Source organism: Pezoporus occidentalis, unplaced genomic scaffold (genome assembly GCF_034315485.1).
Source record: "Pezoporus occidentalis ecotype Australia unplaced genomic scaffold, CSIRO_AGI_Poc_V1 ctg45, whole genome shotgun sequence".
In the NCBI taxonomy this organism is placed as follows: domain Eukaryota; kingdom Metazoa; phylum Chordata; class Aves; order Psittaciformes; family Psittacidae; genus Pezoporus; species Pezoporus occidentalis.
The window spans coordinates 3,475,818-3,499,858 of NW_026915780.1; the positions used below are offsets into that span (position 1 = coordinate 3,475,818).

At 41.1% G+C, this 24,041-nt stretch overlaps 2 protein-coding genes across 5 annotated transcripts in view; one reads left to right on the plus strand and one right to left on the minus strand.

Annotated features, from left to right (window-relative positions):
• The first annotated feature begins 15 nt into the window (after positions 1 to 15).
• UROS (uroporphyrinogen III synthase) lies at positions 16 to 12,476 on the plus strand. Of its 2 annotated transcripts, XM_062635239.1 has the most exons (11): positions 18 to 155; positions 1,009 to 1,076; positions 1,663 to 1,752; positions 2,545 to 2,628; positions 3,502 to 3,598; positions 5,293 to 5,367; positions 6,777 to 6,851; positions 9,909 to 9,992; positions 10,471 to 10,556; positions 11,172 to 11,270; positions 11,682 to 12,476. In XM_062635239.1, the coding sequence occupies exons 3-11, from the start codon at positions 1,690 to 1,692 to the stop codon at positions 11,826 to 11,828; spliced, it is 810 nt and encodes a 269-aa protein (XP_062491223.1). In that variant the 5' UTR covers positions 18 to 155; positions 1,009 to 1,076; positions 1,663 to 1,689; the 3' UTR covers positions 11,829 to 12,476. The 2 variants fall into 2 exon arrangements, with proteins under 2 accessions (XP_062491224.1, XP_062491223.1); XM_062635240.1 differs by lacking the exon at positions 6,777 to 6,851 and having other exon boundaries at positions 16 to 155.
• A 1,080-nt stretch (positions 12,477 to 13,556) lies between these two features.
• The window catches only part of EDRF1 (erythroid differentiation regulatory factor 1), a 28,038-nt gene continuing 17,553 nt past the window's right edge, over positions 13,557 to 24,041 (minus strand). For 2 of the 3 annotated variants that reach the window (XM_062635217.1, XM_062635215.1), the window contains 10 exons: positions 23,573 to 23,761; positions 22,338 to 22,538; positions 21,774 to 21,992; positions 20,205 to 20,428; positions 19,494 to 19,652; positions 19,074 to 19,223; positions 18,081 to 18,234; positions 17,706 to 17,821; positions 16,525 to 16,688; positions 13,557 to 14,378 (listed from right to left, as the gene is read on the minus strand). In XM_062635217.1, the coding sequence (XP_062491201.1) occupies positions 14,207 to 14,378; positions 16,525 to 16,688; positions 17,706 to 17,821; positions 18,081 to 18,234; positions 19,074 to 19,223; positions 19,494 to 19,652; positions 20,205 to 20,428; positions 21,774 to 21,992; positions 22,338 to 22,538; positions 23,573 to 23,761 (1,748 nt within the window). In that variant the 3' untranslated portion in view covers positions 13,557 to 14,206. Of the gene's footprint in view, positions 14,379 to 16,524; positions 16,689 to 17,705; positions 17,822 to 18,080; positions 18,235 to 19,073; positions 19,224 to 19,493; positions 19,653 to 20,204; positions 20,429 to 21,769; positions 21,993 to 22,337; positions 22,539 to 23,572; positions 23,762 to 24,041 lie in introns of all 3 variants that reach the window. The other variant, XM_062635216.1, reaches the window with a different exon arrangement.

Below are 24,041 nucleotides of genomic sequence, written 5' to 3' on the forward strand. Positions count from 1 at the left end.
AGGCCGTGGGGAGCTGGGAACGGGTCTGAGGCTTGCGAAGGGTGTTTGGGGCGCGGGGGAAGGGGGGTCCCGTGTCGCCCCTCTCCTAACCCTAACCTGGTGTAGGTGTGCGTCAAGTGTTGCAGCTCCCTGCCTGGCTGGAGCATCTGTCCTCGGTACATTAAACCCATTCCCCTTGGCCTGTCCCTACAGGCCCTTGTCCCAAGCCCCTCTCCAGGTTTCCTGCACCCCCTTCAGGCACTGGAGCTGCTCTCAGGTCTCCCCTTCAGGAGCCTTCTCTTCTCCAGGCTGCCCCAGCCCAGCTCTCTCAGCCTGTCAGTGCATATTTGAGCTTTAACTTCTTCGCTGTTTGAATGCATATGGGCATGGTTTTGGTTTGAAGATGTGCTTTGTCCCTCTTAGGGATGTTGTCAGCCTTCTCACTGCCTGGTGTCATTTTGGCTCGATCCCCAGTGATGTGTCTGCAGTGGTAGGGCGCACTTGCTAAGAAAGTGTTGGGTCTGAGGACCATTGGAAATGGGTTTATTCTACCCATTTTGATTTGGTCACATCTGTCACCAAATCTGTGTGAACCTTGTATGTGGAAAGGACAGAACAGTCTGGGAGGTTTATGGCTTGTAAGAAGTGATTTTTTCAGCAGTAAAACCAAAAGCAGCCACAGAATACTTGCAGATTAAAATACCTATTATTTGGGAATGCGCAAACTTAATGGATTCCCTGGGTCAAATCTGTCTTCTCATGGACATTGCAGCCCTTCTGTGGACTTGATAAACTCCCCAAGCCGAGTCTGTTTTGCCCATGCTGGTTTATTGGTGAGTGATCTCTCCCTGTCATTATCCCAAGCCACGAGTCTTTCCGTGTGTTTTCTCTCCCCTGTCCAGCTGAGGAAGGGAGTCTATAGGAAAGTAACAAGATAATTCAGGTAAATGGGCAGTTGGTGGGTTTCTGTTTATATTATTGCAGGTGTTTGCTTTGATGCTTGGTTTATTTGCTTATGTGTCCTTACAGGCTTTGATTTCAGCACCAAAGGCAGCTTTTAAGGAACTGAGAACAATCATTTTCCATGTAATGGCAGAGTATGTATTTTTCAGGCTTGTCTTGTTTCCTGTAGATATGTAAGAGAAGGCATATGAATACTGTATATATGATACTCCGATGTATAAATGGGTGTACATATACACATGTACATTTGTGGTTTTTAAACACTGCCCGGCGTGTTTTCCCCTTTGAAAAGGGGGAGAGCCAAATGCATCAAGTGAAATCCCTTGATACATAACCCCTTGTGTACTTGTTATGATGAGCATAAGGTGAAAACTAGCATGAAATGACTGAACAGAGTAAGTTTTTACAGATAGGAGCTTATTAGGTTGCTGCTCATGGCTGCATTGTAGGGGTTATTAATTCTTTTACAATGTATTCTCCTTGATGACTTTCATTACAGTTTCTCCCTTAAGCAATATTATCTAAAGGCAGCATGTTATTTGTTGGTCTTATCAGGGTGGATATTCCTGCCCAGAGAATGTACGTTAACTGCTGACTCATTGTGAAGAGAGCAGTGCAGCTGTTAGCAGCCCAGTTTCTTAGGAGCTGAGCTATTAAAGTCATTGTTCAGTAGAAAGTCCTCTAGATCTAATTTAGATAATTTCCATTATTGTATTTCAGAGTTCTGCTGCAATTATTTGGTAAACAATGAAGGTTCTGTTGCTGAAGGATCCCAAAGACAAAGAGTCGGGACCAGATCCCTATATTCAAGTGAGTAGACTTCAGGAAAAGTAAATGTGTCACTTCGCTGTTATCATGCATTCAGCAAGATGGATGGATTTAACTGTTTCAAATGAAAAACATGCTTAATCGAAATGAGGAGTGTGTGTCTGAAATGATATTTCATAGGAAAAATAATCAAAATGTATGTTTAAATAATCAAAATGTATGTTTCAATCATGCCAAGGAAAAAGTATGCTATAAAATTTGCTGTTACTGAAAAGATATCTTAGTTATAGGCCATGCACAATGAATTCAGTTTTAAAGTTCTCAGCAAAGCACTGATATTAAACCAATCTAATGAATTAATATTGGTTATGTTCATATGGATAGAATTAAGAATACACAATGTTAGTAATCTTACTGGGAATGTAATGTGAAAAAGAGGTTACCTGTTGCTGTGTTTCTTTGTGCTATTGCCTTTAGTCATGGGAGTAAGTCTTACTTGGAAGATTTAAAAGCACTTCAGGGAGGTACAGGAATATTTGCAGGACTGAGTGATCATTTGGCAATTAGGGACTTCAGACTTACATATGTAGTACATAACTCTATGCTGTAACTATTCAGTAGGAGGCCTCAGGTCCACAGCTGTTTGTATAGTATTCTGTTGCAATACTGAATAACTAGCAAAACCAACCTCGAGTCACTAGTAAAAGCAAATAAGATGCCTTTGTATCTTATTTTAGTAAAAAGGTATATTTGTGCTTAATCAGTTCTTTGACAAAGAAAAAAAAACCTACTGTTTGAAATCTATTTTAAAAGCTGTAAACCTTCTTTTGATAGGCGTTAGGATTGTACAGATTTGAAGCCACTTTGATTCCAGTTTTGTCATTTGAATTCATATCTCTTGAAAGCTTATTTGAAAAGGTAAGTTTCAAATTGTTTCATTTGTCTTATTTTCTACAGGGTTTGGTCATGGTTACCAAGATACTGTGTCTTATTTTGATCTGGTAGTGCCCTTTGTGGTAGCTCCTTTTGTGTTTCTACAAACACAGTTGTAAAAACCACAATATTGTATACAACACAAGACATTATTGTAGACAACATCAAATATGCTGCTCATACTTGTTAAAGAATTATGCTGGCCAGATAGAATTCATGTTTAGCTTGATGGACCATGGATCACCACAGGCTTTGGGGCATTTTGTCAGAATACAAGATTAGAAGAAGCTAGTGATGACTAAAGGTTACCTGAGGTTTGCCCTTACATTGTGCTGAAATTGTGCCCTGCACCTCCTAGTTACATGCAATAAAATTGCATAGTGCGTGTTCTCTTTCTGTTGGTTCTTCAATGTATGTGTTTCATTTTAAAATGAGGATGGTGAGGGGCTGGAGCAGCCTACTCTAGTGGAAGGTGTCCATGCCTGTGGCAGGGGTTGGAACTGGTTGAGCTTTAAGGTCCCTTCCAACACAAACCAGCCCAAGCCCCATCCAGTCTGGCCTTGAACACTGCCAGCGATGGAGCATTTACACTTCCCTGGGCACCCTGTGCCAGTGCCTCAGCACCCTCACAGTAAAGAACTTCTTCCTTATATCTAACCTGAACTTCCCCTGTTTCGGTTTAAACCCATCACCCCTTGTCCTGTCACTACAGTCCCTGATGAAAAGTACTGTCATATTTGCCCATTTCAGGCATTTATTGAAGCTGTTCTGTTCTTCACAAGATTATAAAAAATTGATCAACTAGATTTTTTAGATTTATTTATTCATTTATTTCTTAAATTTACTGTTTTTAAGTAGCTTTCTCATCCAGAATGCTATGGAGGCCTAATTTTTACTAGTCCAAGAGCATTAGAGGCCATCAAGATATGTTTAAAAGAGAAGAATAAAAATGAAGGTAAGCACATGTCTGTATTCCTTGGTCTTTCTGTTTCAGTATTTTCTGAAGTTTGTAATTTTATTTCACCCATAAGTAGGTGTCACAGTATACCTATATTAAAAAGCTGTTTCACAGTTCTTTCAGCATCATAAAGACCTCATGCTCAATTCAGCTTTTAAGGGTTGGGTTTTCTGCCCTTGTGCTGCTGTTAAAAATGAAAGGAAAGAGCTTTTGGTACAAACCACTCATTACTGTGAGCTTTTCCAGTTGTGCTTGTCTCATGTATAAGGAATACCTCGCTGCAGTCCCTAGTTTTGCTTGCTGACTACTTTCCTCCCTGAAAGAGAAGAACATGTTCAGTGCTCCTTCTATGCCTATATAATTCACATGAAGTCTTACAGAAACAGACATTTCTGTCTTGAATATAACATTTCTCAAGTGAATAAAGTATCAGCTAAAAAAGCAGTGAAGATACATTGAAACATAAAAGCCAACAGATTGGTTGTAAGAATCCTGCAGAGTGCTAAATAGAAATTACTGTACCAGTGATCTATCAAATACTTGTAAACTCTTCTAAATTCTTATGCTAAGTGATAACTTCTGGCCTCGAGTTTCTATGTACACTTAAATTGTTTTCTTACTTCATCTGCTCCGTATTTGGGCTGTAGGCATATGCAGTAAGGTTATGCTCACACGTAAGCAGTAATACACTGAGACTGTTAGCTTGCTTTAGCATTTTCAGCAGCAGGATTTTTGGTCAGATGTATCTAGAGTTCATCCCTAATCTTGATTAGGACTTTTAGGAGCTGCTGAAATACCTATTTTAATCAGTAAAATTAGGCTTTAGTTCCTATTTGGGTTCCTTTCAAAGGTACTTTGAATAAATCCTTAGATTTTTCTTTCTATCGAATAGTTTCCTCTAATTGCTTATTTTACTGTTGTAGTTTGTTTTTTCCCCCAAGAACACTGGAAAGGAACACAATATCCTGTGCTGCACTGTTTTAGAGCAAGATAGTAAAAGGCTTAGTGTATCTGTTTCTGACCCATTAGGATGTCAGGCCTAGGGATCAGGTAGCTGGAACCCTAACTTACTGCCTGAAGGAGGAAAACCATTTCCTAGTAATTTTGTTTTGGTCTTGGGTACATTTGATTTCTGAGTTGATAACTTGGTTTTGATGTATGTTCAAAACATAACCGGTTTCTCTTTTGTCTTCTGTAGGAAAGAGCTTATCGAGAACTGTAGTGCATGGATGTAGATTCTTACCCTTTTATTTGTTGGCATAGAATATTATATTGGTTGTTTTGCCTCAACCTTCAATGGCAAACCACCAGTTTGTATGCCTAAATCTCCCTTTGTACTACGTGCCTTTTCTCCTGTGAGTTTTGTTGAGTTCTTAATGCCAAAATATAAATGAACGTTGCAAGTTGCACGTCATCCACCATAGGGCAAGTGTACATTAAAAATGCTGCTTAACAAAAGCAGCTAAGAACAGTTTACTCAAATGAAGCTTTTAAAAACATGTTATAGACTGTTTACATTGAAAAAGCACATTAAAAATTCATGTAGTGCATCCAGATTTGCTGGAATGTAGTGGAGTATTAGTTGTTCTTATTTAGCTGTATTTGTAGATTTAACTGAAGTCCAGATACTCATTTAACATTCATATTTTGTTGCTACATGCTTAAATTTAATGTAATTTAATATTTTTCAGCCTGGTCAAAATCCCTTAAACAAAAGTGGGATACCAAACCAGTGTATGTGGTAGGAAAAGCAACAGCTTCTTTAGGTAAGTTGGGATTTAGGAATAGAAGTCTTAAATAAATCTCTCTTGTAAGTATGATTTTGTGAGTATTAGCTGCTGTTCGGGGGTGCTAAGAAAAAATACAGTGATAGGACATGAGGGAATGGGATCAAACTGAAACAGGGGAGGTTCAGGTTAAAGAAGTTCTTCCAGTGACGGTGCTGAGGCGCTGGCACAGGGTGCCCAGAGAAGTGGTGAATGCTCCATCCCAGGCAGTGTTCAGTGGACAGAGCCTTGGGCAACATGGTCTAGTTGAAGGTGTCCCTGCCCATGGCAGGGGGTTGGAACTGGAGGTCCTTTTCAACCTGAACCATTCTATGATATTATAAAGGGGTAATTTTGATGACAGGTAATTGTGTACAGATCAGAACTCTACGTGCCTACTTCAGCTAAGGACCCACCTTCTGGTTTCCCACTGGCTTTATTGTGATGTGGTGGTAACAACTTTAAAGATTTGGTCAAAAAAATGGCAAAACCCCCTTTGTACTTAATTTATGTGTGCTTTTTTTCTCATTCACTTTGGAAATGAAATTGGATGATGAGAATTATGACTGTATAAGGTTAAGTGCACTGGCCCTTCTTACCCTCAGTGTTCTTTGAGTTCTTTGCCAGGCAGAAGGCACCACTCTTACTTCCCATTCACTTCAGTGGTCCAGCTGCCTTGTTTATCTCAACACTGATTTTCATCTGGTGCAATACACCTTTTTGGTGCATAGCAAACATGCAACATAGATTGTACTTCATGAAAGCCTTTCTTGCTGTAAAATTGCATTGTAGCTTTAGCTTCCACTGAACTACACAGGGAATACCATGGAAAAACTGGGAAAATCTGGATGTTTTTCTGCTTCTACAAGAAGAAATATGGGAATGTCATGGTGTGTTTCTTCAGGCAGGCTGGTAGCAGCACTAGATCACCAACTAGTGACATCTAACATGCATCTTGAATCAGTCAAGTCCCAGACTAGTTAATTTCTAAGGGATTCATCTTATCCCCACGGATGTGCTTAAATAAGAGCAGATTTTCCAATTGGATTTCAGCCTTCATTAGAGAGGACAGTGATACTGCTCAGTGGGAAGCTACAACCAAACCATGCCAGGAACTGCAGCCCATGCATAGCCAGACAGTGCTTTCTGTTTCACTGTTTCAAGGACAAGAGTTTAAAAAGTCTCCCAAACAGCTTAGTTATCCCCAGAATTCCTCATTTCTACTTTTTCATGTATGTCTTCCTAGAGCAAAAATCACATTTTTCATAACATATCACTACTATTTTTTTTTTGCTTTTCAAAGAAGTATTTGTGTGTTAGGATCAAGTTGTGTCTCTGTGTTTCTGTGACTGTAAATGTGAATTGCTCTCATTGATTTCAATAGTTTTCTTTGCTGCTTCTGGTTCTAGTGGAAGAAATCGGCCTTACTCCACAGGGAGAAAAGTCTGGAAATGCTGAGAAATTAGCTGAATATATTTGCTCAAGTAAGTTTCTCAGATCTGCTTAAATGAAGCTTATGTACCTCCCATTGGTTCAGAACTTACTGTAAATACCATTGAGCACACACTGGAACAGAGAAGTACATACTACATATATATATGTATATATCTTGTGTGTAGGTCCTGTGAATTCAGCTTCTGGGAATGGGGGTGACATCTCTAAAAGATGATAAAAATACTTTTAAATACCTATACAAAGTACTAATTTGCATGAAATCTTATACTCTGTAAATGGTTACTAATACTGTATGACCCGGTAGGCAGAGTATTCTTGTACTGAAAGATCAGAGCTGTAATGACTGGAGATTGCTGCTTAATCACAAGATTTAAATGATCATGACAACAGGTGTGCTGGTTCTCTGGGAACTTCAGGCTGACCTGACTGTCCTTGCTTTAAACCAGTTGATGCTGGGGATTTTTTGCTATGCCATAGCTGAAAGTCAATCAGAGTTGCTCCTTTCCTCAGAATTAACATGTGGCTTCAGAGGTACCTATTTTTCAGCACCTTCAAAGTGTACCTCTCTCTGCTGGGGGGAACAGTTAGCAACAGAAGTCAGCAGAATAGCCCCCAAGCCCTCTGAAACTGGCTGCTCGAATAGGCTTTGTACAAGATGAAAATCACACTTAAGGTTCAGTGTCTCTGCAGCAACCTGATAGTTGGCAGAGCTTCTTTGTACTTTATATGGCCTGGGATGCATTTTCCATGGGGAGCTCAGAATGAAATGAGAGGGTAGCTTTCAGTCTGATACAGGTATATATATTCCGGTATATATTTCATTGAAGGACTTTCTGCCCCTGATTTAAAAAGGGAAACATCTAGAGGCTGATTCAGGGTCCACTCATTGAACAGAGCTTGTGGCTTTGAAAAGCCCCATCTTTGAGCCAGTCAGGTAAATAGTATGCCTTTGGCTCACCCTGGTCAGAGAACAACAGAGACAATTGCAGTTATTCTGGATGTTGGGTGAATGATTGTATCTGCTGTTTTCAAAGCCCCGCTGCTGACCACACTTTGTGAACCTGCTGAATAAGGTGCTGGGTGCTTCAGGAGTGGAAGTGATGTCAAGAACCCTGACACATTGCTTTTGGCTGTTAGGCATAATGTTTGATGTAGAATCATGGACCTGTAAAGCTTGTCGAGTCCAACCCTTGCAATGAGTAGGGCCATCTTCAGTTATACCAGGTTGCTCAGAACCACATCCAGCCATATGAAAGGGTCTGTTGGTTAGCAAGGTCTGCATAGTAGCAGAGAAATAGAAGTAAAATGTGATAGGAGCTGGCAAGTATTGTTTTTTGTGGGTGCTCTGTAACTCATGTGCAAATAAGATATTTTAATTATATGGAATATTTCAGGCTAAAAGTGATAGTTGCCAACACAAGATTAAATAATAAATACTAAAAAATTAATTTTCAACGCAAAAATGCCATTAAGTGAAAAATAACCAAAGTATCCAACAGATACTTTAAACCAAAGAAAGGTTTTAGCTGATATTTTAGTGCTAGAAAGTCTGCTTCTGGTAGTGAATTAGTGATTGCCAGTTTGCAGATGAAGGTTGGTTGCTTTTTAGAGAAGGAAGATGAGAAAAATACCTGTATCTTCCTGTTGTATGTGAATGGGAAAGAACCTAAGATCAGGTCTAAGGAAGACAATCCATGTAGTACCAGGAGCAGAAAAACTTGATCTTGGTGAGCCTGTGGTAGCACAGTTACTGCATTGTAACATCTTAGTTATTTGGAATCCCTCTGAGGATCAGCCTGGCTCTTCCTCCTCCTATGGGAGCTGCTGGGTTCACAGATCCAATACTTAACGGCTGTGTTTGATCCTGAGACTGTTCCCTGCTTTGCCTGCAAGTTCCTGCATAGTTAGGAGCTGGCGGTCACAGAGGGAGCTGGATGGGGAACAGCACTTGATGGTGAGAGCAGAGGTTCAATCCAGAGCCAGCAGCATTTCTGATACCCAGCACAGAGAATCATAGAATCATGATTTGGGTTTGGGTTGGAAGGGACCTTAAAGCTCATCCAGTTCCAACCCCCTGCCATGGGTAGGGATGCCTCACACTAGACCAGCAGCTGTTTAACACAACAATGCAACATTTCCATTATCCTTGGAAAATGCCTGCCTTTGAACACCCTTCAGTTTTGATAAGCAAACAGTGAACTTCAGTCACTGGGGACTGCTTCTTCTTGTTACCTATAATCACACTCCATGATTTATTGGATTGGACCTATTTATACGCTCTCCATTTATCACATGGTTTATGACAACCCCTGAAGTACAGATTAAATTACATCATGTTCCCTGTTATGCATGTTATATTTGTTTATGCATAAAATTATAAGTAAATGAAAAGCTCTACATTGTTTATACCATTAGGATTTGGTGTCAAGAATTAAATCTGAAGTAATGATATAAAATGAAATCTGAAGTAATGATATTTCTTTTGTTATTCACCTCTTGTGCTTTGGTCCCCACTTCAACTTAAGTGGGAAAAATAAGAGTTTTATTCCTTAACTACCTGCATTTACTCTCTTTTCAAGGCAAATACACTTTAGTTCTCTTACAGTGTAACGTTGGTGTGGGTTATGGATTAGGGGATACCACAAGGGCCAATGCTGCTTGTATTGTTCAGGCCTACTAAGGACTTCTGTGCTTCATAAACACAGGTTAGAAAGGATTAGTGTTTCCTTACAGGCATCACACTGACATTGCAATTAACTGACATGAGTTATAGGAGGTTTAAGCTGAAGTATTTAGGTTTTATCTTTGTATTTTAAAATCTCTTTTTACATTCTGTCCCAAGTTCATTCTTCCTTCCTGTAATTGATTACAAGCATCTTATATTATTATAGTTATGGAATACTTGTACATGCTAAATACCTCTGTCCTCTGAATTGCGGATGCACTGCAAGTTACCTTAGGGCTGTGTCGGTGATGAAGCACATGGCATGTACTGCAGTGTTCAATGATATCTTTAAGATGTATTAAATGTATCACATTTTATTAAAGATATAAGTTAATTAAAGTTCTTGTTTGTGTGTTTACAGGAGAGAAATCCAGTTCCTCAGCTCTCCTTTTTCCTTGCGGAGCCCTGAAAAGAGAAGTGCTTCCTACAGTACTTAGAGAAAAAGGTGGGACTTCCCTTGGAGCCTCATTTTAATTCCTCAGCTGTGAGAAAAGCTGGATCTAAAGCTTGTGAATCCAATTTAGATGAGTAAAACTTGGATTTGCTGTTATGTTAGCTAGAAGTTAGAGGATGGGAGTGAAAACTGACAGGTGGGATTGCTGCCCCCAGCTCTGGGACTGAGCTGCATGGTTATTTGCCTTGTTCCTCACTTATGTTCTCATCTGTGGGATGGAAGGTAGCTCATGCATGGAAGTGATGCCAGATTTGCCTGGTATCCAGTGTGCTTTGAGGTCTTTGGTTTACAGATGCTTTGGGATATCTTGCAACTAGAAATACCTACAAATCCTTCACAGAATTTGTTTTCCTTTATGTTTTTAGCCTAAAATGATACACGTAAATCTGATTTATATGTGGAGTGTTTTACTGAAAGGATAGAAATTAATGAAGCCCTGTTTAATGATGGCTGTGTATCCTAATTGCAGGTATAACTCTGGAAAGCCTTACTGTTTATCAAACAACCCAGCATGCTCATCTGCAGGAGTCTTTGAGCAGTTATTTCTCACAACAGGTATTGGACACTGATAATACCTTGCAGTATATTCCTTGTGGGAATGGCTTTAACCTGCCAGAGGGGAGACTGAGATGAGCTCTTAGGCAGAAGCTCTTCCCTATGAGGGTGCTGAGGCGCTGGCACAGGGTGCCCAGAGAAGCTGTGGCTGCCCCATCCCTGGCAGCGTTCAAGGCCAGGTTGGACACAGGGGCTTGGAGCAAGCTGCTCTAGTGGAAGGGGTCCCTGCCCGTGGCAGGGGTTGGAGCTGGATGAGCTTTAAGGTCCCTTCCAACACAAACCAGGCTGGGATTCTATGATTCAGGGAAATAACTTGCTGAGTTTTAGGCTGAACAGAACAAGAACAGCTCCAGAACACTTTCAGTGTATTTATCTCCAAGCACTTGTGTGACAAAGTACTTGATTTTAGTCACACGCCAATCTCAGTGTTCTGTGGTGGAACTGGGGGGTTGCTGCCTGTACCACAGGAAACCATTTCTCTTGGCTTAGTTAACTGTGTTTTCTCATCAATAATAACACTTCCCAAACATATAAACACACCTGAAGTGATGTATGTGAGAAAGTGTACTGGGAAGAGTGAGGAATCCATGCCAACCTGTGGTTACTTTTACTCAGGGAATTCCAGCAAGTATTGTGTTCTTCAGTCCATCCGGTGTCAGATTTTGCCTCCAGCACATTCAGAAGCTTTTAGGAGATTATATCAATCATATCAAGGTATTGTCTCTTCAAAACTGGTGAGATACAACAGGGCGTAAGCCTGGGGTTGCGAATGAGAGATAGAAAAGCTGTTACACCTCTTACAAACCTTCATTTTCTCTCTTTGTGCTTATTTCTCTGCAAAAATCCCAGCTAACAGCAAATACAGATGTTATTATATAGCTGAGAGCCTTTATAAAAGAAAGAAAAAGGAATTTCACCTGGAAGTATTTTCTCCAATTAACTTACCCCATCTCCACTGATGGGTGGTTTTTAATACTGAGATTCTTCAACCTGAAATGGATAAAAGCTTTAGTAAGGTGAAATACAGCGACAGTGCGGCAGGGGAGGGAGGATGCATACCTCAGTGAGTCAGAGCTGATGCCATCCCTAACCTTCCTGTTGTAACTGTAAATACCATCATTCCAGTTTGCTGCCATCGGTCCAACGACAGCCGAAGCCATGGAAGCAGCAGGAATCCCTGTGAGCTGCACTGCAGAGAGCCCCACTCCCCAGGACCTTGCCACTGGAATCCAGAAAGCCCTTCACTTACACAACTGCTCTGGACCTGAATGAGCACAGTGTGACTTTGAAGGTGAATTCAGTGCTGTAGAAGGTTTGTTTGCAGACCTGTTGCTCTGCAAGGAGGTGTTCTTCAGGGATATGCAACACTGTCCTCATCTGGTGTGAGAAGCTGGCACCTAAACGTAGAAGAAATCTAGGATTTGTCCAGCATCCCTTAAAGTATCAGTTACTCCCCTTCTCTCATGTGTGCAGTGTAAATACTTCATGTGGTTATTCCTTGAAAGCTCAGTGTGAGAGGCTGATTTGCCTCAGAGCTCAGTGAGATAAGTTCAGTGTATGACCTCAGGTAGCACCTACACACCAGGTAAGGCTTTCATGTGTCTGTAGAATCAGTTCTACACCCATCCTGCTCTTTTATAGATGAAAACCATACACACAATAAGGTGGTTCCTGTTGTAAAGCTTACTTGTTCATTGGTCTGCTTTTCAGATGTTGATATTAAAATGATGATTGTAGATACTCAGTGGAATAGGACCATTCTTAGGGTGAAGCTGCACCATGTGGAGCTAAAAGCAGGTCAGCTATTACCATTCCCTATCCCTCCAGTACAGAGTCCTATAAATGAGGTTTTGGTTTCTATTCCTGTAAAGGAGGAGGATTTATTAAAGGCAAAATAAACTGACTTATCATAGTTAATAATGGTGTTAGAGGTGTCTGTTTTGGATGTGGTTTATGCTTGAGTTGTTTATCTGTGAAAGAGGAAACAGTAATCCCATTTAGCACCACTGCTACTGCTGAGGAATTCAGAGCAGATCTAAATCATAATAAACTTAATTATAATCCCCATGAAAGTCATTCAGTGCAGTGCTGAGGTTCAGAGACTAACAGAGAAATCCTCATTTGCTGTAAATTTCTATTAGCTTAATTCTGAGTCTATGACCTGAATTCCCAATTAGGTGAGATGCTCTGTACCAGGAGTAAGAGTTAATCTGAGCCTAATTATGTTACTGCAAACTGAAGTCATGTCAAACTGTGTGTGTGGATTCATCAGTCAGCCTGGACACAATAAAACAGCCATTTTGCTTTCTCAAGGAGTTCCATTTCTTAGGATGAAATAGAATCTCAGAAGTATTATAGACTTCAGAAGTATTTATGGACCTGTTGAAGCAAGTCTAGAGGAGGCCATGGAGATGCTGTGAGGGCTGGAGCAGCTCTGCTCTAGAGCCAGGCTGAGAGAGCTGGGCTGGGGCAGCCTGGAGAAGAGAAGGCTCCTGAAGGGGAGACCTGAGAGCAGCTCCAGTGCCTAAAGGGGCTGCAGGAAACCTGGAGAGGGGCTTGGGACAAGAGCCTGTAGGGACAGGCCAAGGGGAATGGCTTTAACCTGCCAGAGGGGAGACTGAGATGAGCTCTTAGGCAGAAGCTCTTCCCTGGGAGGGTGCTGAGGTGCTGGCACAGGGTGCCCAGAGAAGCTGTGGCTGCCCCATCCCTGGCAGTGTTCAAGGCCAGGTTGGACACAGGGGCTTGGAGCAAGCTGCTCTAGTGGAAGGTGTCCCTGCCCGTGGCAGGGGTTGGAACTGGATGAGCTTTAACATCTCTTCCAGCCCAAATTCTGTGATTCTATGATTCTCTGAAATGATACTTACTTCCAAAAAACAAAGCCCTGCACATTCTAAGACAAGACTTGCCTGTTAGGCACCTCATTCTGGTGAGCAGCTTGCTGCTTTGATGAGGGTGTTGCTGCCATCACCAGTAACCCCAAGGCAGACCCATGCAGCAGTCTGTATTTAATAAATAAATTTTATTTAAAAATATGCTCTCATTTATTCACAGTTTCAAGTCTGAAAAACATAATAATACTCTTCTTAATCAATCCAAACACAGCTAAACCCACTCAACTTGCTGGAGTGAAGCCCAGGGATGGCCCCTATTTGGCGGAGTCCTGCAGCACACCTGGAAAAGCACACATCTCTGTGCAGGATAGTAACTGCTAATAGCAGTGTATCCATATATGCAACAGAAACTTGCTTGTACAGCTCCAGGCTGACATTATGGGTTAAAGTGTTTCAATCCAGCCTTGCTTACAAAGTGTATTCCATGAAACATCAACTCGAGCAACTGTGAAATTACATTTGTATGCAAGACATTGATACCACTGCAAAGCCCCTTATCTGAAAAATAGGGAATTTCTCCAACACGAGAAGTGTTTCTGTTTCTATGCAGAACCCCAGTGTGGCACTTCAAACAAAGAAACACCATCGCAGAGGGCTCATGGGATAAACAGGAATCCCTGCTTTTCCCCCACACGTACAATGTAACGACACAGGCTCTATTACCACCTGCAATAAATAGGAATATCGCATGGGAAAAGATACAATACCACCAATCCCATGTGAAGCAAGGCACTGTTGGGCTGTTCCACAGCGTGGCAGTCACTGGATTCCTGCACTGCCAGTGTCTGAGTTCTGAGTGAGCTGCTCCAGTAAATTCAGGATCACTTCCACCCGCTCCAGCAGAGTCAGGCTTCTGTTGGCAGTTGCCCGCAGGAGAAGAGAGTAAACCTGCTTGTTGGTTTGAAGAACAGCTTCTTCTTCATTAATGACCCTAATAACAAAGCAGGTTATACAGGCTATTAACCTGACCACAGGACTGGATTCTGCAAGTTATCAGTTATTAAATGACATTGATGGCTATCCCAGTGGAAGAATATGACTGGTGTTTCCTCTGGAGTCTCTCATTTCCTACCATGCCACATTTAACATCCAAGACGGATAATCAAGTGAGCCAAACTAGAAAAACCCTAAAATACTGGCACTGGTGTTATAAATAAAGCATGGTTGTGTACATATTAATCATGTACATTAATTATACATCAGATTCCTTGCAAATGCTTCAAGAATTACTAAGAAATAGTGAAACACCATTAAATCCCTAACACTAGGCAGAAATCAGAGGGGTTTGCTTATTGATCAGAACAGGCAGTCAATAAAAGCCACTGAGGTGCAAAGTATTTCCAGGGTAAGTTACAAGAATTCCCAGAACCAAGTATTACTTTCAGTTACTTCTTTCCCCTGATATATACAGCCAAGTTCAGTTATGCTCATGCTTTTAACTTTTAGAGGGTAAAGCTCCGATTTCATCTGGTTTCATTGCTAGTCTGCAAGTTTCACTATCAAAACATTTAGTTTTACTACATGTTCTCTGCCAAAGTGCATCTGAAACCTGAAGTAGCATTTGTGAGCTCAACCTCCTCCCTTTCAGCCTGTTACTAAACAGAAGGCAGATGTTTTCTTCTACAAAGCAGAATGGAGGAAACACATGAGATGTACATGAGGTACTTAGGTAAAGCAAAAGGCAGCTTCAAGCTGAGCCTCAATCCACTATTGTTTAAACAAGTGTAACCTGTTGTAACAACAGTCCCATTTCACAGCATTCAGACTCTTATCACTTTCCCTGTAGGGAATCTTCAATAGAAAACCCTACTCACACAATGGGAAAACAACAGAGGGGAAACCCCCACAAACCAAAACCCCTTCTTTGACAACACTTAGGAGGCAACAGAACTAACCAATTTACACAGTTACTTGGGACATCTGCTGGGTTAGGTACCAATCTTAATGGAATCCTCTGCATTCCACGCATTCAGGTTGCCACCTTGTGGAAGCTTTTTAGAAAGGAAAGGAAAGCACCTAATGCTGTGCTAAAAACCAAGTACTCAGGCAGTGCACAGCTTCCTTGTGTCTCACATTTCTCTATTTATCCATCTTCCTCTAGCAGCAGAAAACTTCATGTGCAGAATGATGCCATTTCACACTTCACTGTTGGCAAAACAGCACTGGCACCAGCAGTGCTTCCATCTGAGAAGCTATTAACACAGCTTCCAACAATAGAAGAATTCCCTAGAAGGATACACTACCACTAAGGGCACATTTTCATACATTACCTTTACCTAACATTAGAAATTTCTTAAAGGCCAATGAGCATCTTCTCCACATCCATCCCTCTCTATTTACAGCACTACTGCAGCACCTACATGTATTCTGCTTGCTAAACTATACTGTCTCCAACATACTTTATTATCAAGACATGAAAAGATCAGCAATACACAGGAGTTACTCCCCCATTAACTTTCACATGCTCTGTCACAGATGAAGACCAACGTCAGCCAACATAAGGAACTCCATATGCACATACCTCATTCCCTGAACTGTTTGATGAACCAAAACCAGAGAGAACTAGGCCAGAAAATTATGGCAGTGCAAGTTATGGCTTAAAATTCTGTTAAAATTATGGCTTTGTGCGTGATTTATACCTATGAAGGACACAGGATTTATATCCTCTGAAGGATCAGTTGGATACCACCGAGCATTACACAGCACCAGGGACTCATAACTGTTCCATGCATTTCAGAGGATGATTAAACTATGATTTTCCAATCGTGCTGTGGAACATACAGCAATTCAAGTCTCACTTTTGTCCTCAGTCATGGATTGCTATCAGGAAAGAGGAGAAAAAAAGCTACCTAGACCCATGCAGAGATGATGTTTCTTGGTCACTGCCTCAGTTACACACAAACGCACAGAAAACATTGACAATTCAGACAGTTGAGGTACATCTCGGTTCCTTCTCTGCATAAGAGAAGCACCTCCATAAAAGAATACATACCACAGTTCTAGCAGGCTGAAGAGTCATAGTTATGGATTTATGGATGGGAAACACATCTACACATGCATATCATGGTTCAACTTACCCAATCTTTTTTTTGGTTGAAGTTAACAACTTAATGGACTGGAGGAGAAGGAATGACATTCTGGATTCAAAAATACTGAGCAGTTTCAACACTTCTTCTTTGTTAAGGCTGGTGGAGGAATCAGTAGGTGACATGTTCTCAGCAGCACTTTTACCTTCACTTGCCTATAAGAGAGAAAGCAAAAACCATGTCACTGAACTCACCATTTAAACCCAGTTCAGCTAAAGCCAGGCAGCCCCACCAGCACGTTAGTCGATTCTTTACTGGAATGGTACTAACATCAGTTTCTGTGGCACCCTCTTTATGGGGTAGTTACACTTATATCCACACTGTGCACAACTTACACCGACTGCCTGTGTTGTATATACACATTGGAGTATTTAGTTACAAAAGCATCAGGCAAATATGGACTTGATGACTCCATCTACTGCTCAAGTTGCCAGCAAGGGATGACATACATCAGCATATACTGCAAGTAATGATTTGTTTAGGCATCAAGAACCTGATCACACTAGCTACAGATAGCCTTCCACCTTTTGATATTAAATATACTATACAGAGAGTATTCCCATTAATATTGTACACAATTCAAGTTCTTAAGGGATAAGGGAACTTTAAGGGATAACCCAGAGCGGCACAGAACCCTGTTCAGACAGTCTAGATCCATATACATGCATGTTTAACAGGAAGCAGTGACAGGAAAAGGGGTTTTAACCTGCCAGAGGGAAGACTGAGATGAGCTCTTAAGGCAGAAGCTCTTCCCTGTGAGGATGCTGAGGCGCTGGCACAGGGTGCCCAGAGAAGCTGTGGCTGCCCCATCCCTGGCAGTGTTTAAGGCCAGGTTGGACACAGGGGCTTCGAGCAAGCTGCTCTAGTGGAAGGTGTCCCTGCCCGTGGCAGGGGGTTGGAACTGGATGAGCTTTAAGATTCTTTCCAACACAAACCAGTCTGGGATTCTGTTTTAATCCATCTCCAGATCATGTTCTTGATTAACTTTTTTTATCTACTTCCACATAAAGGCTAGAAGAGAACTGCAATAGATCTGAACCCTGTCCACACTATTCAAGCAACCAGCTCTATTGAAAAGTAACCAAGCAACATCTTAATTGCTAAATGACCATTCTGACATGAACATCGGAGATACAACGAGCAGGGAGTCACCCCACTCAACCTCCATTTACCTGCTCACTTTCTGCCACAAGCTCATTTTTGATAAGCTGGAATGCACCCTTGGTTTTTGCCATTATATCGAGTGCCCCAAACAGAGTCTTTAATTTCCCAGCACTGCTGTTCTGACCTAAAAAAGAAGTAAAAATGAAGGACACAAATGGCTTATGTTAGAGATTCCAATTTTAATTCCATCCAAAGATTTCAAGTAAGTACTGTCTTAGTCAACTGAAAACCACTAAGATAAAACTGCCTCTTCTCTCTTGAAGAAAATGCTATTCTGAGGAGGAGGTTACTCCTGCTCTCATATACAAAGTTATGTACAAATGCAGTTAAACAGAGAATGGTAGTTTGGAAAGCTGTTGTAGTAAAGCCAGAGCTAGACTTACTCGCCATCTGGAATTCTGCAAATGCCACTCTTTCCAGCTGAACACGAAGTAACTCACAGGGCGCATCCTTCAGGAGCTGGAAGAGGCGTACTGCTTTGCTGTAATGGAGATCAGCCAGGACACGGTGTTGCTTTCTCAGATGTTCATCACCAACCTGCAAACGAGGGGACATCATAAATCCCAGACAGTTTGTATGTTCATAAGGTAGCCATTAGAAATAAACCTGTGTAAGTTGGTAGATGAGGCGCCAACAATCATTTCCCACCTCATTCCATAACGATTCATCTAAATGTCTGCACTTCTCCAAAAATCACCATCCTGCCACCTCTGAAACTATTATAATTTCATAGCTACTGCTAACAAATTCACACAAACTGTAACTAAGTTAACTATAAAGAATAATATAGGGGGGTGGGAATCAGAAAGCAACATGTAAGTCTACACTAAGGCTTTATTAAATTATATGCAAAGTAGAAGACTGTCTGAAGTGTCAGAAGAGAGGCTTGGACACAAAACCAAACCAACGAACATATTTATCAATGGTTTCTGTTATGTGAGCACAGAACTACTTATAATAGAGAGGACCCCAAAGCTCAGAACACTCTATAAAGGACAGACTACACTTTCAAAAGTAACATTTTTAAGGCTGAGAGAGCTGGGCTGGTTCAGCTTGGAGAAGAGAAGGATCCCTAAAGGGAGACCTTAGAGTAGCTCCAGTGCCTAAAGGGGCTACAAGAAATGTGGAGAGGGGCTTTGGACAAGTGCCTGTAGGGAAAGGACAAGGGGGAACGGCTTTAACCTGCCAGAGGGGAGATTGAGATGAGCTCTTAGGCACAAGTTCTTCCCTTTGAGGGTGCTGAGGCACTGGCACAGGGTGCCCAGAGAAGCTGTGGCTGCCCCATCCCTGGCAGTGTTCAAGGCCAGGTTGGGTATCAATCTCCATATGCACACTGAACACACTAAATCTGGAACCCAACCAGTTTGTGCCAATACCTGGTTTCTCAAGCAACTGTGGTACATTGAAGCAAGCCTGTGGTGGATGGTTGCAGCCCGATACTGGCAGAGAGGTTGTCGTGCAGACACTGTATCAATGTCACAGTATTTCAAGGACTTCATCATGGCTTCACTAACTTCTTTTTCTATCTACAAAATGAAACAAAAAGATGTAGCGTGGGCACTTTGAAACTAGAACAGTGGCATGTGCAAGGCTTAAATCTGTTTGTCCTGCTTCTGTTTCATTAAGCAAAACTTTATAAACCACAAGTGATTAAACATTTTATGGTTTGCAAGAAATACTTCATAGAAGTTTTTCAATCTAATGAAGGTTTAGAATTTGCCACAGTACCAATTTTGCTCATGGTTCAGTTTTCCAGGAAGACAATAGCTTATGTAGTCACAAACACTCTTTATTACCTGTTCCTGAGCCTTTCTAGATAATGGAGCATAATCCTGCTGCAGAGTGGCCATAGTGAAATACGTAGTAGACAGCTCCCAGTTCACAGAATCCCAGACAGCTGGATGCACATCTCTCTTACCCAATGATCTTAATGCCTTCAGGTAGTAGTCAATAGCCTACAGATGACAAAGAAGTATAGGTACATAGTTACTGCCTGTATTTATAGCAACTAGAAATTAATTTCCCTTCACTCATTCTCAAGGAAGCATGCCAAAATATCTCTCTGAGCCTTCTTCAGTATTTTATTTACACTCATTTTGGTCATAGTTTAAATCCTGACCTAATTTTTATCTCCCTTATGTGAAGTATTGCAGTCTGTCCATACCAAGATCTGAATGTCACAGTGCTTTATATACCAGAGCAATGGAATCAAACCTTGACGACAATACTGAAGCCATTGCAGTAAGGATTAGGAAACTATGAAAGCTGCAGAGGTATCCCTAGAATGGTTTATGCTGGAAGGCACCTTAGAGATCATCTAGTTTCAAGCCCCTGCCATGGGCAAGGACACCTCTCACTAGCGGAGGCTGCTCCAAGCCCAACCCAAACTGACCTTGAGCGCTTGCAGGGATGATCCCATGTTATCACATCAAGACTTACAGATACTTACAAATATTCTACAGTAAAAGGCATATTAATGAGCCATTCTAAAATTAGTCTGATGTTACCTTGTTATAATAAAGAGCCTCTTCTGGAGAGAATTCTCTTTTGAAGTCCCCTTCAGCTGCACAGTGGGCCTGAGCACAAATCCGCATCAGCCTTCCCGTGTTGCAGAGCAGAAGAGCAGCATTGGTCGCGTCATCGATCGACTCGAAGTTCTGGATTCCTTCTTCAAAGCAAGAGAAGCTTTTCTTCCAGAGCTGCTGCTCTGTCGTCGATACGGTTTTACTCACTAGGGTTAAGACACAAGGTTTATGATCCCATGCAAGTTCTTCAAAGATAGTGAGCAAGCACAGCATCATGTTCTTTCTCTTATAAATGGCCTTTTAGAATTTAAGGGTGTAAATGATTCTGGAAAGTACTCTTAAAAAAATCCCTCAAATATATGAAAATCTCAATATCTCAAGTGCACTACTACATTTACTGTGCTTTCAAAAGAATTATGGTAACACAACACACAAAAACCAAGGGAAATGAACAGGTTAAACCAGATTTCACCCCCCCAAAAGTAATATTCAAGGTATAGTTACTTCTATGAGCTTACAGTATGAAACAACTAAAAAGTGACTTTTACAGACAAGTGAAATTCAGTATTTGAGCTTTGAGTTCAGCTAAAGAGCAGTTCTGCAAAAACATGGAGATGATCCATGGACATGCATCCAACATGCCATGCTGACTGGGGCTTGGAACAACCTGATCTAATGGAAAGTGTCCCTACCCATGGCAGGGGGCTGGAGCTGGATGAGCTTTAAGGTCCTTTCCAACACAAACCAGCCTGAGATTCTATGATGAAAAATGACAAAATTGGAAGACCAACCCAAATCCTTCGAATATTAATTGAACAAAGGTGACAGCAATCAGATGGTGGTCTTGGTAGTCCTGGGATAATGGTCGGACTCCATGATCTTAAAGGCCTTTTTCCAACCTAGTTGATTCTATGGTATTTGGGAGACTGGAGCTGTTTACACTGAACCACCAGCATCTCATTTGTTCTGGTTTACATAACTCTTACTTGTAGACATTGTTGGCTTTGCTTCCAAAAGCAAAACCCCAAACATCTTACCGTAAAAGAAGCTTAGGTAACCTCTATTTCCTCAAGACAAAACCACCAAAAATAAACCAGGAAGCAAAGGTTTCCAAGGATTTCTTTACCAAAAAGTTCATAGTATAGCTTTATTGAAGCTATTCTTATGTTTAAATCAAGCTTATGCTTGCTCCTGCTGGACTTAGCCAAACACATCAAGAATGCATCACACCCTCCCTTTTATAACTGAGTTGTCTTAAGTTTCCATCATGTTTTCTGAGGGCATTTTATACACTTCAAAGGAGTTTCTCCAAAGCTATAGATTCCCTTATTCAGTCTAGGCTCAATTAAGTACAATGTACAAGGCACAGTAACAGACAAATACTTAAAGTTGCATAACATCAATTATAGAGAAGTATTTACTGTACAAAGTCATTTAAATGCTGTCTTTATAATCAGAAATACTCAGGATTTCTTGCAGTATTAGTGAACACGATCACTGTTGTAGCTCTGTGAAATAAGAAGGGGAACAACGAATACAATGAATACTTGCCCACTCTCTCGGTCTGCACTGCAGCAGCCTGGTTCATGTAAAACACTCCAATCTCATTCCTGATGTTACCCATCCTCTTTAGTACCTGTACATGCTGCTCTGGGTTTTGGTTTTTTAAATTGCTGAAGAGTAAAATTTCATTAGCAGCTTCGTAGCATTTACAGCTGACAGAGAGCTGGCATTCCAAGTCTGTGGACAAGTCTGTAGCCCAGGCAAACACTAGAAAACAAAATACAAACCTGCATGTCAAACAGTATTTCCAAACAAACTGAAACCTGTGATAGTCTGAAGTGCTGAAAAGATGACCAGGTATAAAATCCATGTCAGAACATCTACTTAGTACCTGAACAATTACTGCCTGGAGCTATTTTACAGCTTCAGGCATGTCATGTATCTTGGCAACCTCCTTATATATGACAGGCATGATAAGCTCTCTCTGAAGAAAACACAACTGAAGCATAATAAACCCTCCTCCAGCAACATTACTAGCGCATGGCTTTGAGGAAGCACAATGACATTACTTCTGGCTGTCATATTAAGGCAGTTCTTGTATCAGCATCATACCTTGGCACCTGGATTCTCTATGAAGACTGTGTAGTATTTCCTGATCTTCTTTCGTCTGGTAATTATATTCTTCCAGATATGCTGCTCTGTTGTTTGCATTCTGAGCAAGCATTAGTTGGATATCTCCACAAAGGGTTAAGCACTGGCAAAGAAACACCAACACTTCAGGAAGCATGCTGGCACAGAGGCAACAATACGTATCTATTGGAAAAGAAACCCCATGAATGAGGGAAAGAAAAAGGATTAAACATCAAAAGGTTTGACACAGACTGACAATGTAATTAGTTTTCATGGTACCTGTCACCATTATTCTCTGTGTGCAGGCAACACATGCTCTTCCTAGAAGAACTAACCTATTTTAAAGTCATTGTTGCTCTACACAAGTTGATAAGTTTCAAAAGAGCAACTCTGTTGTCCAAGATGAGCAGTAAATCTGGTAATTCCAAATGCTCATCTCTGATTTGACTAAAGGAAAACTGACTTTCTACAGGTTAAATAAGATACAGCCTGAAATTTCCAAAAGGTAAAGATCAAACTCAACTCCCAAATCTTTGACCCACTGAAAGCTGAAGAATGTTTTATTAGTAAGCATGTTGATGCTTTGTATTAAGATCAAGTGGTTTTGCTTTGTAAGCCTCCACCCACCCCAAGCCCTACAAACATGGAAGCAAAATAGCAGCACTACAGTACTAAGCTACTGGCATTTGCCAGTTATTCTCATTATAGCAGTAATACTCTAAACAGCCTGATTTTACTCATTTTCTTTTGTAATACTTGAAGCTGTACTTCATTTATCTAACCCAGTTGATGAACAAATCTGGTTATTTCCGAGAGTCAAGAATACATTTAGATGAAACAGGAAGCATCATGCATTTCCAGGGACAAACTGGAAATCACTGCAAGCTATCTGCTTGCAGTGATAGCACTTAGACCACAGAACACCATCTTGGTCTTGGCACCAGGACTCAGTCTCCTAACATCAAGTTCTTTGAAGCTTCTAACCTGCACTTTGAGTTTCCCAATCTATCAGAAGGGGAGCACCTTTCTATCAGGTTATTCTTACTACAGGCTTCCCTCTTGAGTAACAAACTAGACACTCAGTATACTTAAAAACATAGCTGTCAGACTTGTTGCTGCACGTCACTAGGATAAATCACGCACAAGAGAAGTAGTTGCTGTCATGAAAGGTATACATGGACAATGGTAGAGGTGAGAAGTACATTCTAGGCACTTACCATGGCACTGCAATGCCAGCTTGATGTATCTTAAGGCTCTCCCATACTTCTGTAGAATCATGGCAGCATCAGACAGGACATAATAAGCCTTTGAGGACTTCAGAATGAGCTGAAGTTTCATTTTGTATTGCCACGATCCAGGAATCATCCCTGACTGACTGGAATGCTTCCCCTTCTGAAACGAGCCCACTGTAATGTGAACAGAGCCTCATCAGTAAATCTCATCTCTATAACATATGTCAGAGGCTGGGCACAATTTCATCACTGTACAGACAGAATGTAAACTGCCTTATTACAGGTCTGCACAAGTAGTTATGCCAACCTGTCTGCCACTACATTCTTCATCTGCAAAATGGACCCAACACTTGGAACTCTCATACCTTAAACAGCTTTTGAAACACAGTGCAGTTGTTATCCAGCAAAGAAGTAAAGATTTTATAAAGGACTATGTGTGTGAAAGCTTCAAAAT